The 12,188-nt window shown below is 48.2% G+C and overlaps 1 protein-coding gene across 3 annotated transcripts in view; it reads right to left on the reverse strand.

Moving 5' to 3' along the window:
• Nucleotides 1–657: 657 nt before the first annotated feature.
• Nucleotides 658–12,188, reverse strand: part of LOC140420938 (connector enhancer of kinase suppressor of ras 2) — a 986,283-nt gene continuing 974,752 nt past the window's right edge. For 2 of the 3 annotated variants that reach the window (XM_072505113.1, XM_072505112.1), the window contains one exon: nucleotides 658–2,392. In XM_072505113.1, coding sequence (XP_072361214.1) covers nucleotides 2,177–2,392 — 216 coding nt within the window. In that variant the 3' untranslated portion in view covers nucleotides 658–2,176. The remainder of the gene's footprint in view (nucleotides 2,393–12,188) is intronic. The other variant, XM_072505114.1, reaches the window with a different exon arrangement.

A 12,188-nucleotide genomic window follows, 5' to 3' on the forward strand; every position in this document is an offset into this window, starting at 1 on the left:
GGCGCTTAAGAAAGAAGGCCCCCAGCCAGTGAGGCCGGCCTGCCGATTGGTGGACCCCGATCGTGGGCCAGGCAACATCGGAGGCCCCCCCGCGATCGGACCCTCCATGCCCCCCCCCTCCCTCCCACAGGCCGCCACCCGACCCTTCAACGCCGAGGTCCCGCCGGCTCAGAGCAGGTTAGATTGGTGCCGGCGGGACTTGGTTTTTCTTTTTACAGCCGCTTGGCCCATTCGGGCCGGAGATTCGCGGGGGGTGGGGGGGGGGTCGTGTAGAGCGGCCGGCGACCGGCGCTGTGCCAACCACACCACCGCCAACGGCGCCGATTCTCCAGAGTGGAGAATTACGTGCCGGTGTCGGGGCGGCGTGGCCAGGTCGCGGGGATTCTCCTGCCCGCCCCATGGCTGGGAGAATCCCACCCGATATTTCTCCCAAATTCTTTATTGGATTCATTAGAGACTAGCTTAACTTCAAGTCCCGTAGTTTTGGAAAGATTGGATTATTTTGTTTCAGCGTCCATTACAGCTCTTTCAGTGAACAAGGAGTTTTGTTTTTTTAAGCGACCAACTTGTGAGTTTGACTGGCTGTGGCACAAGACAGACAAAAAAAAATGAACAACATCGCCTTCAGGGAATGGAGATCAAAATACTCGAAGAAGATACCGTATCACAGAGAATTTAATTTCATGAAGTCGAACGTTTTACAACTCTGGCTTACAATTTGTTCAAAAAAGACTACCTTTAAATCATGAAGAATAATCGCTTCCAATGATGCACAGAGCACATGTTAATAGTTAACCATAGCATTGCAAAACAAAAGTTGAATTTTCCTTTTTATTGTTGCAGTGCGATTTACAACTCGTACACCTGTGCAATGTACCATGAGGCATACACACAATGACAAACGTACAATGGGAACCTACAGATGCGAGAAAACTACATGTAGTCACAGAAAGTAAATCAGGTGAGTTAAACGCTGTCAGTAACTGAGACATGTTTTTCTATTGATTTCAAATCAAAAATGTACTAAATTTACATTCTCAAATTTGCATGGCTAAAAAGACTCAATGAGGCCTTTAAACACTGATAATGAAGTCAGTTGACATTAAGTGACCCAAATGAGTATTATCACAGTTTCAGTATACTCCTTCCCCTCAGCCTACAGTTAATGGTGCAGGTAAAGTGCAAGCAATAAAGACAATAAATGACAACAGAATAATGTATTCAGATAAGTCTTACTATTGTGTTTTTGTTAAAGGTACAGTGTGGTCTAACAAGTCTTCTGTCTACTTGCATATAGTTAGAATAATTACCCTGGGAGCCAGGATCAATTTCTGTCAGCTTACCATACATAGTTAATATTGATACAAAACTTGAACATGACGTTGTCGTCAATCACCTTGAATGTGTCAATAGATCTTCCACCAACCTCTGGGCCCCAGGTATTTCAGTTTTGAGTCAACGTATTTCTTTTAACAAGCAACCGTATAAAAAATCGTGAGCAGGGAGTCATATATAAATATTAATACTTGTATATTTTTAGTCATTTTCATATACAGCTTTTAGCTATAATTTTAATAAAAGCTGGGTTGTTTTCAAAGGGACATCAAAAATTACTCTTGTTCATTCAGTGTTACACTAGCAAAACTTTACATACTTTACATACATTCAGCAATTTGTATGTTCAAAGCCTACATAAAAATGAATGTTCACCTAAAACTGTGAGTAGATTAAGACATTCATCTCTGATTCGCCAGAGATTATTATCAGCCACTTGTCACCAGTATTATTCATTTGGACGGGGTGAGTTAAGTTGTCAATATAAAACTGTTGGAACATATAGGTGTTGTTGACTAAAAGCTTAGCTTTTTTTAGTACAACATATACAGTATGTGTGTACTTAAAATCTTTATAAATACTACTGCCTGTCCTTTCAAATACAAGGTTGAAAGCATATTGTGTTGGTCAACAGAAACAAAGAATAGGTTTTGGAATAAACAGAATACAGACGTTATCTCATGCACATATTAGGCATCCTGTGACACTATTCTGTTATCCAATTTATGTACAAGAATACTGCTGAATATATTATGTACAAATATACAATGTGGATGCTAAAGGTTTGATAGCATGGCGGGATGCTGCTGTCTGCTGGGCAGTGTGCTCATTACAAATTGGTTCACACATGAGTTTCAATGAATGAGTGTGTGTGTGTCAAGAGTGGTGCTGGTAATACCAGTTCAGACGCACCATTCTGTGGCTTCATAACAGCACTGTACCCACAAATGTCTAAGAAAAACTCATGATTTAGCCGCTTCCACTCTCTAAATTTTTTGGATGTCAAGTAGGGATCTTCAAGAATTTGGTCGATAATCATGACGTCTCCTTCTTTCGCCTGAGGGGAGTAAATAGAATAGAGTGAGAAGTGAAATAAAACAAGGTTCGGATTTCTTCAGAAGACTTGAATCAGCTGACAACAAGCTCAGATAATGTCGTGTTTGCAGGTATATTGCCATTATTTAGCACAGGGCTAAATCGCTGGCTTTTAAAGCAGACCAAGGCAGGCCAGCAGCACGGTTCAATTCCCGTACCAGCCTCCCCGAACAGGCGCCGGAATGTGGCGACTAGGGGCTTTTCACAGTAACTTTATTTGAAGCCTACTTGTGACAATAAGCGATTTTCATTTCATTTCATGTCATTATTACACAGATTAGCACATAGGAACAAGAGTAGAATATTCTTGTCATGACCTGTTTGTATCGCAACTCTGTTAAGCCACCTTGGATTCACCACTGTTACGATCCCAGTTGATGTTATAACTGGACGGGAAGATCCCAGAATGGAATCTCAAAAGATCACAGGCAGGATTCTCCGTCCCGCCAGACCCGTTTTCTGGCACATTGTGCCCCCGGCAGTGAGATTCCCCACCCTGGCAACCGGCCAATGGGGTTTCTTGTTGTGGCCACCCCCAAGCCATCAGGAAATTCCTGGGCATAAGTGTGCTGCTGGCGAAGTGGAGGATCCCCCCCACGGAGAATCCCGCCCCAAAACATTTATTTTTTATTTCAAATGTGGAGGAAGAGAGTCACAGGACTGTGAATGATTTTTAACAACAAGAAAAATATGAAACATTAAACATAGAAAAAATGAATTATAATACAATACTCCTTTGCTCCCCCCTTAGGCTAACAATTATTCACAGGTTTTAAGACAAGCACGAATGACACAGGACATTTGAAGCGATAATGGTTTCATTGACACACAAAGTTCCTTCTTTGAGGCACATCGATTGGTTGTGCTCAAATACACACTCTGCCCTGAGACCAAGTTAGTGTCTGTGGATTTCTTCCTCGGAATCCCCCCAGATGATTGTCACATGACATTTTCTATACTCCACTCCTAGGACACATTTTAGAACCTTCGCTCTCAATAAGGGTTTCAATTCGCAGGTTGCATTCCAAAATCCAATTTCCAAAGGACTCTTTTGAATAGAGCTTCTACTCCACTTCTACCAAGCGAATCATTTCCAGGTTTTACACTACCCCTCTGAGGATTTGGTTGCCTTGACTGCTTTTGCACACGAGGTCCAGTCACCAATTCCTACAAATATTTCAATTCACATTCCACAGGCTATAGTACAATCTCACAAACCTAAAAATCACTTCAAATGTCTTTCTGGCATCTCAGTCTTCCACTAAGCTCTGTCTGCCTTTACTGAACAGTCCTCTGTTTTCGTACCTTTAAGTTGAGACCACCTGGAAACATATTTGCGTTTCATTTTTCTATTTTTCTTAACTAGCTGCTCTTTTGATATCCATTACTCCATTGTATGGCTTTTCTTATAGTAAAGCTGAGAGAAATATTTCTCAAATGGGAGCATTCGCTGCTCCCAATGTGGTCTCCTCTATATCGGAGAGACCAAACGCAGACTAGGTGATCGCTTTGCTGAGCACCTTCAGTCTGTGTGTATTCAGGACCCTGACCTTCCTGTTGCTTGCCATTTTAACAAAAGACCCTGCTCCCATGCCCACATGTCTGTTTTTGGCCTGCTGCAATGTTCCAGTGAAGCTCAACGCAAACTGGAGGAACAACATCTCATCTTCCGGTTAGGCACGTTACAGCCTTCCGGTCTCAACATCGAATTCAACAACTTCAGATGATCAGCTCTACCCACCTTGACCCATTTTTTTCCATCCCATTTCATTTTAACTAACTTTTACCATTTCTTTCTTTCTTAATATATATTTAATTCCCCCCCCCCCCCCCCAATCTTATCCACCTTTCCTTAACCTTGCTCCTCTTTGCTTCCCCTTCTCCTCCCCCCACATCTACAGTTCATCCTCTGATGTTAGTTTCTCTGCTGTTTGACCTTTCACATCTTTTGTCCTCTCTGGGGACTGCCATTAGCACTCTTTCCTATTTGTTTCTGTGGCCATTAGCACCCGGTTTCCCTGGGTTTCTGTGGCTATGACTCATCTTTCATTCTCACTCCACAGTATAAATATTTCCCATTTTCTCTGTCTTTGACAAAGAGTCATCGGCCTCAAAACGTGAGCTCTTTTCTTTCCCTACAGATGCTGTCAGACCTGCTGAGATTTTCCAGCATTTTCTCTTTTGTTCGAGAAATATTTCCTCTTTAGCTTTCTGAAGCCACTGCTTTTAGCAGAGCTGTGGGAGCTGTTCTCTCTCTTCCTGGCTGTCTCTCTACAAACTGCTGTTGCTTCCAGCTAAAACGAAAGAACAATGGCATTTTGGTCCCTTACAAGGGCCTCTTGTTGCCCAGCAACTATATTTACTCTTCATGCCATAGCTCCTTCCATCACAGTTGGAACTTTACTAACCCACACACACAAACACCTTTTCCCAGCATGAATCCAACTATAGATCCCTTCCAGCACAGAAACGTTAAATTAAACTCACCTCAAACTATACTCTGTTTCTAATGTTTACCAATACGAATATAAATCCATTAAACTGGCCACCTTCATGATGTGCTGCAGATGATCTTGCGTGGGAACATCCGTAGTGCTGTTAGGGAAGGGCTTTCAGGACTTTGACTCAACAACAGTGTGCTAACAATGATATAAGGCGTGATCAAAGTGAACGGCCATGCTGAACCTGAAGATCAGCTCGTCGCAGTGCAGCATGACCGATATAATAATAATCTTTATTATTGCCACAAGTAGGCTTACATTAACACTGCAATACTGTGAAAAGCTCCTAGTCGCCACAATCCGGCACCTGTTCGGGTACACTGAGGAAGAATTCAGAAAGTCCAAATTACCTAACAGCACGTCTTTTGGGTCTTGTGGGAGGAAACTGGAGCACTCAGAGGAAACCCACACTGACACGGGGAGAATGTGCAGACTCCGCACAGACAGTGACCCAAGCCGGGGATCGAACCTGGGGCCCTTACACTGTGAAGCAAACATAGCGAACCACTGTGCTACCGTGCCGGGAGACCTCGCTCCCGGGATCAACTCGGCTCGCAACCGCCTCACGAGATCTCCACGCGATCTCATGAGACATTGCGATGTGAATCCCGTCCATTGTCGGCGGGATCACTTTTTAGCAAATCTGCGTATTGAAGCATGACAGCTAGTCTCACTATAATGTGCAGATTCCCGAGGTACCCGATGCATGGGATCTATCCCCTTCGCCTTGAAAACCTCCGGCGAGCATTGTTCAGTATGATCCCCTGAAACGGGGACTAGATGGAACGGCACTCGTAGTGGTCTCCCAGTGATCGGATGCCTCCAGGTGCATGCCCTTTGGGCAGGATGGTGCCCTGGCACTGCCACCCTGGCATTGGTGCAATTGGACTGGGTGTTCCCCACATGGGTGTTGGGGGGTGCATGGGGAGCTCCTCAGTATACGAAACAGGGCTATGTGAGGCCTCGGCCCGCGTTCCCCGTTGAGGCCACTAATCAAACGCACGTTGCGTTTTATCATAGATTATCATAGAATTTACAGTGCAGAAGGAGGCCATTCGGCCCATCGAGTCTGCACCGGCTCTTGGAAAGAGCACCCTACCAAAGTTCAACACCACCACCCTATCCCCATAACCCAGTAAACCCACCCAACACTAAGGGCAATTTTGGACACTAAGAGAAATTTAGCATGGCCAATCCACCTAACCTGCACATCTTTGGACTGTGGGAGGAAACCGGAGCACCCGGAGGAAACCCACGCACACACGGGGAGGATGTACAGACTCCGCACAGACAGTGACCCAAGCCGGAATCGAACCTGGGACCCTGGAGCTGTGAAGCAATTGTGCTATCCACAAGGCTACCGTGCTGCCCCCTAAACCTTGTGTTTCTTGGCACTGCGAGCTTAGGATAGTTTGTGGTTTGCAACGGGACTTGCAGGTGCTGGTGGTGTTCCCATGTGTCTGCTGCCATTGTCCTTCAAGGTGGTAGAGGTCGCGGCTTTGAAAGGTACTGTCAAAGGATCCTTGGTGTATTACCATAGTCTTGTTTTTATTTAAGCTTGTGCACTAATTACCATGCCAGGTAATAGCTTCAGCAGTGGCTAACTGCCCTCTGAAATGCCCTTGCAAGCCACTTTGTTCAAGAAGAATTATCAGGGTTGGGAACAAATGGTGGCCTTGCCCATATCCCATGAAATATTTTTTTTTAAAGCCCAAACCATGGTACTTATACCTGTTATATGCTGAACTATTGAATTTTTGGAAATTACTGATACTCTGAGACCTTGGGCGAAATTCTTCCCAAATGGCGCGATGTCCGACAGGCGCCCCGGTGCCAATCAGACGGGCATCGCGCCGCCCCAAAGGTGCGGAATGCTCCGCATCTTTGGGGGCCGAGCCCCAACATTGAGGGGCTAGGCAGACACCAGAGGGATTTCCGCCCCGCCAGCTGGCGGAAACGGCCTTTGTTGCCCCGCCAGCTGGCGCGGAAATTACATCTCGGGGCGGCGCATGCGCGGGAGCGTCAGCGGCCGCTGACAGTTTCCCGCGCATGCGCAGTGTGGGGAGTCTCTTCCGCCGCCGCCATGGTGGAGACCGTGGTGGAGGCGGAAGGGAAAGAGTGCCCCCACAGCACAGGCCCGCCCGTGGATCGGTGGGCCCTGATCGCGGGCCAGGCCACCGTGGGGGCACCCCCCCGGGACAGATCGCCCCCCCCCTCCCCCCAGGACCCCGGAGCCCGCCCACGCCGCCTTGTCCCGCCGTTCAAAAGGTGGTTTAATCCACGCCGGCGGGACAGGCACTTTATCGGCGGGACTTCGGCCCATCCGGGCCGGAGAACACAGCGGGGGGGCCCGCCAACCGGCGCGGCCCGATTCCCGCCCCCGCCGAATATCCGGTACCGGAGACTTCGGCAACCGGCGGGGGCGGGATTCACGGCAGCCCCCGGCGATTCTCCGACCTTTTCCCTGTACTCAGCATCTATTTATTTGCAGCAGATATTACTAGGGACAGCTGGAGACCCCAGGAGAAAGTAATACAAGTATCTCCTTTGTATTGTTGTCATGCTGGAATCAGCATATAAAAGGACTAAATCTACGTCACCTAGGGTATTGATTAAACTAAAAAGAAAAGAAAGCTTAACGTTCCAATTAATTAAGTAAAACTATGGTCGATGGTCCACAATTAAAGTGGAAGAGAGTTCCTTGACAAATGGAGAGCCTTAAAACAAGTTGGAAGCGTCTTAAAGGACACTTAAGTCTCGGAGAAGTTACGTGATGGTGGTTTGTATTTTTGTAATGTTTGCATCAGTTAAAACAAGATTGTATGTAGTTTGGGGTTAATTATTGGCTGAGGTGGTGGTTTGAGGGTGCTTTGTTTTGCAGGGATTTGATGCGGAGGGGGCCCTGAAGTTGGTGCTACTCGGTGGGAGGTTGCGTTTTGTTTCAAGTGATTGTTTCTTCATTGGTTTATGTTAATTTCCTTCTACTTGAGGTTGTTTACTTACTGGGGAATGCAATGTTGTTAAATGGTTTATTCCTGTAGGGAGAGGGGTTCAAACAATAGGGAGTCAGACTGTTTGGCATCAAGGGTGGGGGTTATCGGGGTCAGCATGGTTCAGCTGACTCTAGGGAGCGAGGTGGGGGGTGAGCAAGTGCTAGGTCGGTGCTTGACCTGGAGTATTAGGTTTTGGGTGCTGCTGTGGTGGGGGGGGGGGGGGGAAAGAGGGGAGAGGCTGCTTTGCTGACAGGGGAGGAACTATTACTGGGGAACAAATGGGAGGCCGAGAACGGTTGCTGATCGGGGAAGCGGGGGGGGGGGGGGGGGGGCGGACTCGGGGCTGGCCAAAAATGGTTATGGCTAGTCGGCAGGGGTGGGGAGTGGTAACCCCCATCCAGGCTGATTACGTGGAACGTGAGGATTTTGAATGGGCCGGTCAAAAGGTCTAGCGTTTTCACACATTTAAAGGGGCTGAAGGCAGACGTGGCAATGCTTCAGGGTTATAGACCCAACGAGATTGAGAAAGGGTTGGGTTGGTCAGGTGTTTCACTCTGGGCTGGATTGAAAGACCAGGGCAGTAGAAATATTGATCAGTAAGCGAGTGGCATTTGAGGCTGGAAGAATTGTGACAGATAAGGGATATATAATGGTGAGTGGGAAGTTGGAGGGTGTACGGGTGGTGCTTGTAACGTATATGCTCCAAACTGGGACAATGTGGGATTTATAAGGCAGGATCCCGGACTTGGAGTCTCACGGCCTGATCATGGGGGGCGCGGACTTGAACACAGTCATTGATCCCGATCTGGACCGGTCAAAACCCAGGACTGGGAGGAGGCCTGCCACGGCAAAGGAGTTGAAGGGTTTCATGGGGCAGATGGGGGTGTAGACCCCTGGAGATTCGAGCGGCCGAGGGCGAAGGAGTTTTTGTTTTTTTCTCATGTCCATAAAATTTACTCCAGTGTTGATTTTTTTGGTCTAAGCAGGGCGCTAATTCCGAAGGTGGCGTGGATAGAATATTTGGCGATTGCAGTCTCTGATCATGCCCCGCATTGGGTGGATTTGCGGTTGGGTGAGGAGAGGGGGCAGCGTCCGCTGTGGAGTTTGGATGTGGGGTTGTTAGCAGGCGAAGAGGTCTGTGGGCAGGTGAATAAGTCCATTCAGAACCACCTGGAAACAAATGACACGGGAGAGGTATCAGCAGCGACGGTTTGGGAGGCTCTGAAGATAAGTGGGGAACTAATTTTGATTCGGTCCCATAGAGAAAAGGAGGAACGAGCGGAGAGGGAGAGATTAGTGGAGGCGATACTTCGAGTGGACAGGAGATATGCGGAGGCCCCGGATGCTGGGCTCCTGAGGGAGCACCGGAAGCTACAGGAGGAGTTTGAGTTGTTCACCACAGTGTCATGAGAATGTCACTTTAAGAAATGTTTTGCTGCTCATGTTACTGCAGTGATGTCAGAGTGTGGGTGGAGCTGAGCTCTGGTTCTGCTTTTTAGTTTCACTTTGAGAAAAGCTTGGGTGTGTCTCTGTCTTTTTGGTTTCATTTTTCAGTGTGTTGCAGCTGAAGTCAGCCAAAGCAGCAGTACTGGTGATCTCTCTGCCATGAAAGACTATCTCTTGATCATTTGGTGAATTCGGAATTATAAATGTTTTCAGTATTGAATGTAAACCCTGATGTGCTTCTGTTTAGAAGTTTGTTAAGTCTTCTGGGTGTTAAAAGGACAGTATACAGGTTACGTAGTGTTGTATTCTTTGGGGGGTGTATTTGAATTGATGGTTGCTAAGATATTCACTGTTTGTTTTAAAAAGTTTAACTTGATTTCATAGAATAAACATTGTTTTACTTTAAAAAATACTTTTCCATTTCTGTTGTACCACACCTGTAGAGTGGGCCGTGTGCTCCCCATACCACAATCTATTAAAAGTTGTGGATCAGGTGAACTCCATGATACACTTTGGGGCTCTCTAAACCCTGGCCCATGACAACAGGGAAAGTAGTGGAACAGTTGAGGAAGGTAAAGGGGGGGGTTTACGAATATGGGGAAAAGGCGAGCAGGATGCTGGCGCACCAGCTTAGGAAGAGAGAGGCGGCCAGGGAGGTTGGGAGAGTGAAGAAAAGAGAGGGTAACATGGTCTTGGACCCAGGGGGGAGTGAATGAAGTTTTTAAAGAGTTTTATAGTAAATTATATGAGTCGGAACCCCCGGCTGGAGCAGCAATTCCTAGATCAGTTGAGTTTTCTGAGGGTGGAGGAGGACCTGGTGGAAGGGCTGGGAGCCCCAATTGAGGCAGAGGAAATTGTTAAAGGACTGGAGGGCATGCAGTCTGTCAAGGCACCGTGGCCGGACGGTTAACCGGTAGAATTTTACAAGAAGTTCTCAGAGATGCTGTGCCCACTGCTGGTGAGGACTTTTAACGAGGCTAGAGAGAGGTGAATCCTCCCCCAACGATATCGCAGGCCTCGATTTCACTCATTCTTAAACGAGAGAAGGATCCGGAGCAATGTGGGTCATATAGGCTGATTTCACTTTTGAACGTAGATGCCAAGCTGCTGGTTAAGATTCTGGTCACTAGGGTAGAAGACTGTGTCCCGGGGGGTGATAGGGGAGGACCAAACTGGATTTGTTAAGGGCAGACAGCTCACTGATAATGTCCGGAAGCTGTTAAATGGAATTATGATGCCCTCAGAAGGAGAGGAGGCGGAGGTGGTGGTAGCGATGGACGCGGAGAAGGCTTTTGATCGGGTGGAGTGGGAGTACCTGTGGGAGACGCTGGGAAGGTTTGGGTTTGGTGAGGGCTTTATTGACTGGGTGCGATTGCTCTACCAGGCATGTGCACGAACCGGCTGAGGTCAGGGTATTTTAAGTTATACCGAGGGACGAGGCAGGGGTGCCCCCTCTCCCCGTTGCTGTTCACTCTGGCTATAGAGCCATTGGCCATGGCGCTGAGAGCATCAAGGAATTGGCAGGGGCTTGTTCGGGATGGGGGGGGGGGGGGGGGCGAGGGGAGCATCGGGTTTCGCTTTACACGGACGATCTGTCCTTGTACTTTTCAGACCCGGTGGAGGGGTTGGGGAAGGTTATGCAGATCTTGGGGAATTTGGCAGGTTTTCGGGGTATAAATTGAACATGGGGAAAAAGTGAATTGTTCGTGATCCAGGCAAGGGGGCAGGAGAGGAGACTGAAGGAGCTGCCGCTCAAGATGGTAGAGAGGAGCCTTCACTACCTGGGATACAGGTGGCTCGGAAGTGGGAGGCATTACACAAGCTCAACCTAACCCGGCTGGTACAGCAAATGGAAGCGGACTTTAAAAGATGGTATATGCTCGCGCTATCGTTGGCAGGGAGGGAACAGGTCATGAAAATGACGGTTTTCCCCAGATTTCTGTTTGTTTTCCAGTGCCTCCCCATCTTCATCCCTAAGGCCTTGTTCAAGCGGGTGAACAAGATCATTTCGGGCTTTGTGTGGGAGAGTAAAACCCCGCGAGTGAAGAAAATGTTGCTGGAGCGCAGTCGGGGGGAGGGTGGGTTGGCGCTGCCGAACTTCTGCAACAATTACTGGGCGGCTAATATAGCGATGATTAGGAAGTGGGTAATGGGGGAGGGATCAGCATGGGAGCGGATGGAGGCGGCGTCATGCAAAGGCACCAGTTTGGGAGCATTGGTAACGGTAGCTCTGCCTTTCTCGCCGGCTCGTTACTCCACGAGCCCGGTGGTGGTGGCGGCACTGAGGATCTGGGGACAATGGAGATAGAGGGTGCGTCGGTCTGGATCCCGATTTGCAATAACCACAGGTTTGCACCGGACAGGATAGATGGTGGGTTCCGGAGCTGGCAGAGAGCAGGAATTCGAAGGATGGGAGATCTATTCATAGACGGGAGTTTTCCCAGTCTGAAGGCGCTGGAGGATAAGTTTGAGTTGCCGCCGGGGAATGGTTTCAGATATTTGCAAGTGCGGGACTTTCTGAGGAAACGGGTGTTGGCTTTCCCGCTGTTGCCGACACTGGGGATACAGGACAGAGTAGTGTCCGGTACCTGGGTGGGGGAGGGGAAAGTGTCAGATATCTATCAGGAGTTGTTGGAGGCGGAGGAAACCCTGGTGGAGGAACTGAAAGGCAAGTGGGAGGAGGAACTAGGTGGGGAGTTAGAGGCGGGTCTGTGGACGGACACCCGAAGCAGGGTTAATCCCTCCTCATCATGTGCCAGGCTCAGTTTAATACAGTTTAAAGTGGTACACCGGGCACACATGACGGCGGCGAGGATGA

This window comes from Scyliorhinus torazame, chromosome 5 (assembly GCF_047496885.1).
Source record: "Scyliorhinus torazame isolate Kashiwa2021f chromosome 5, sScyTor2.1, whole genome shotgun sequence".
Taxonomy (NCBI): Eukaryota; Metazoa; Chordata; class Chondrichthyes; order Carcharhiniformes; family Scyliorhinidae; genus Scyliorhinus; species Scyliorhinus torazame.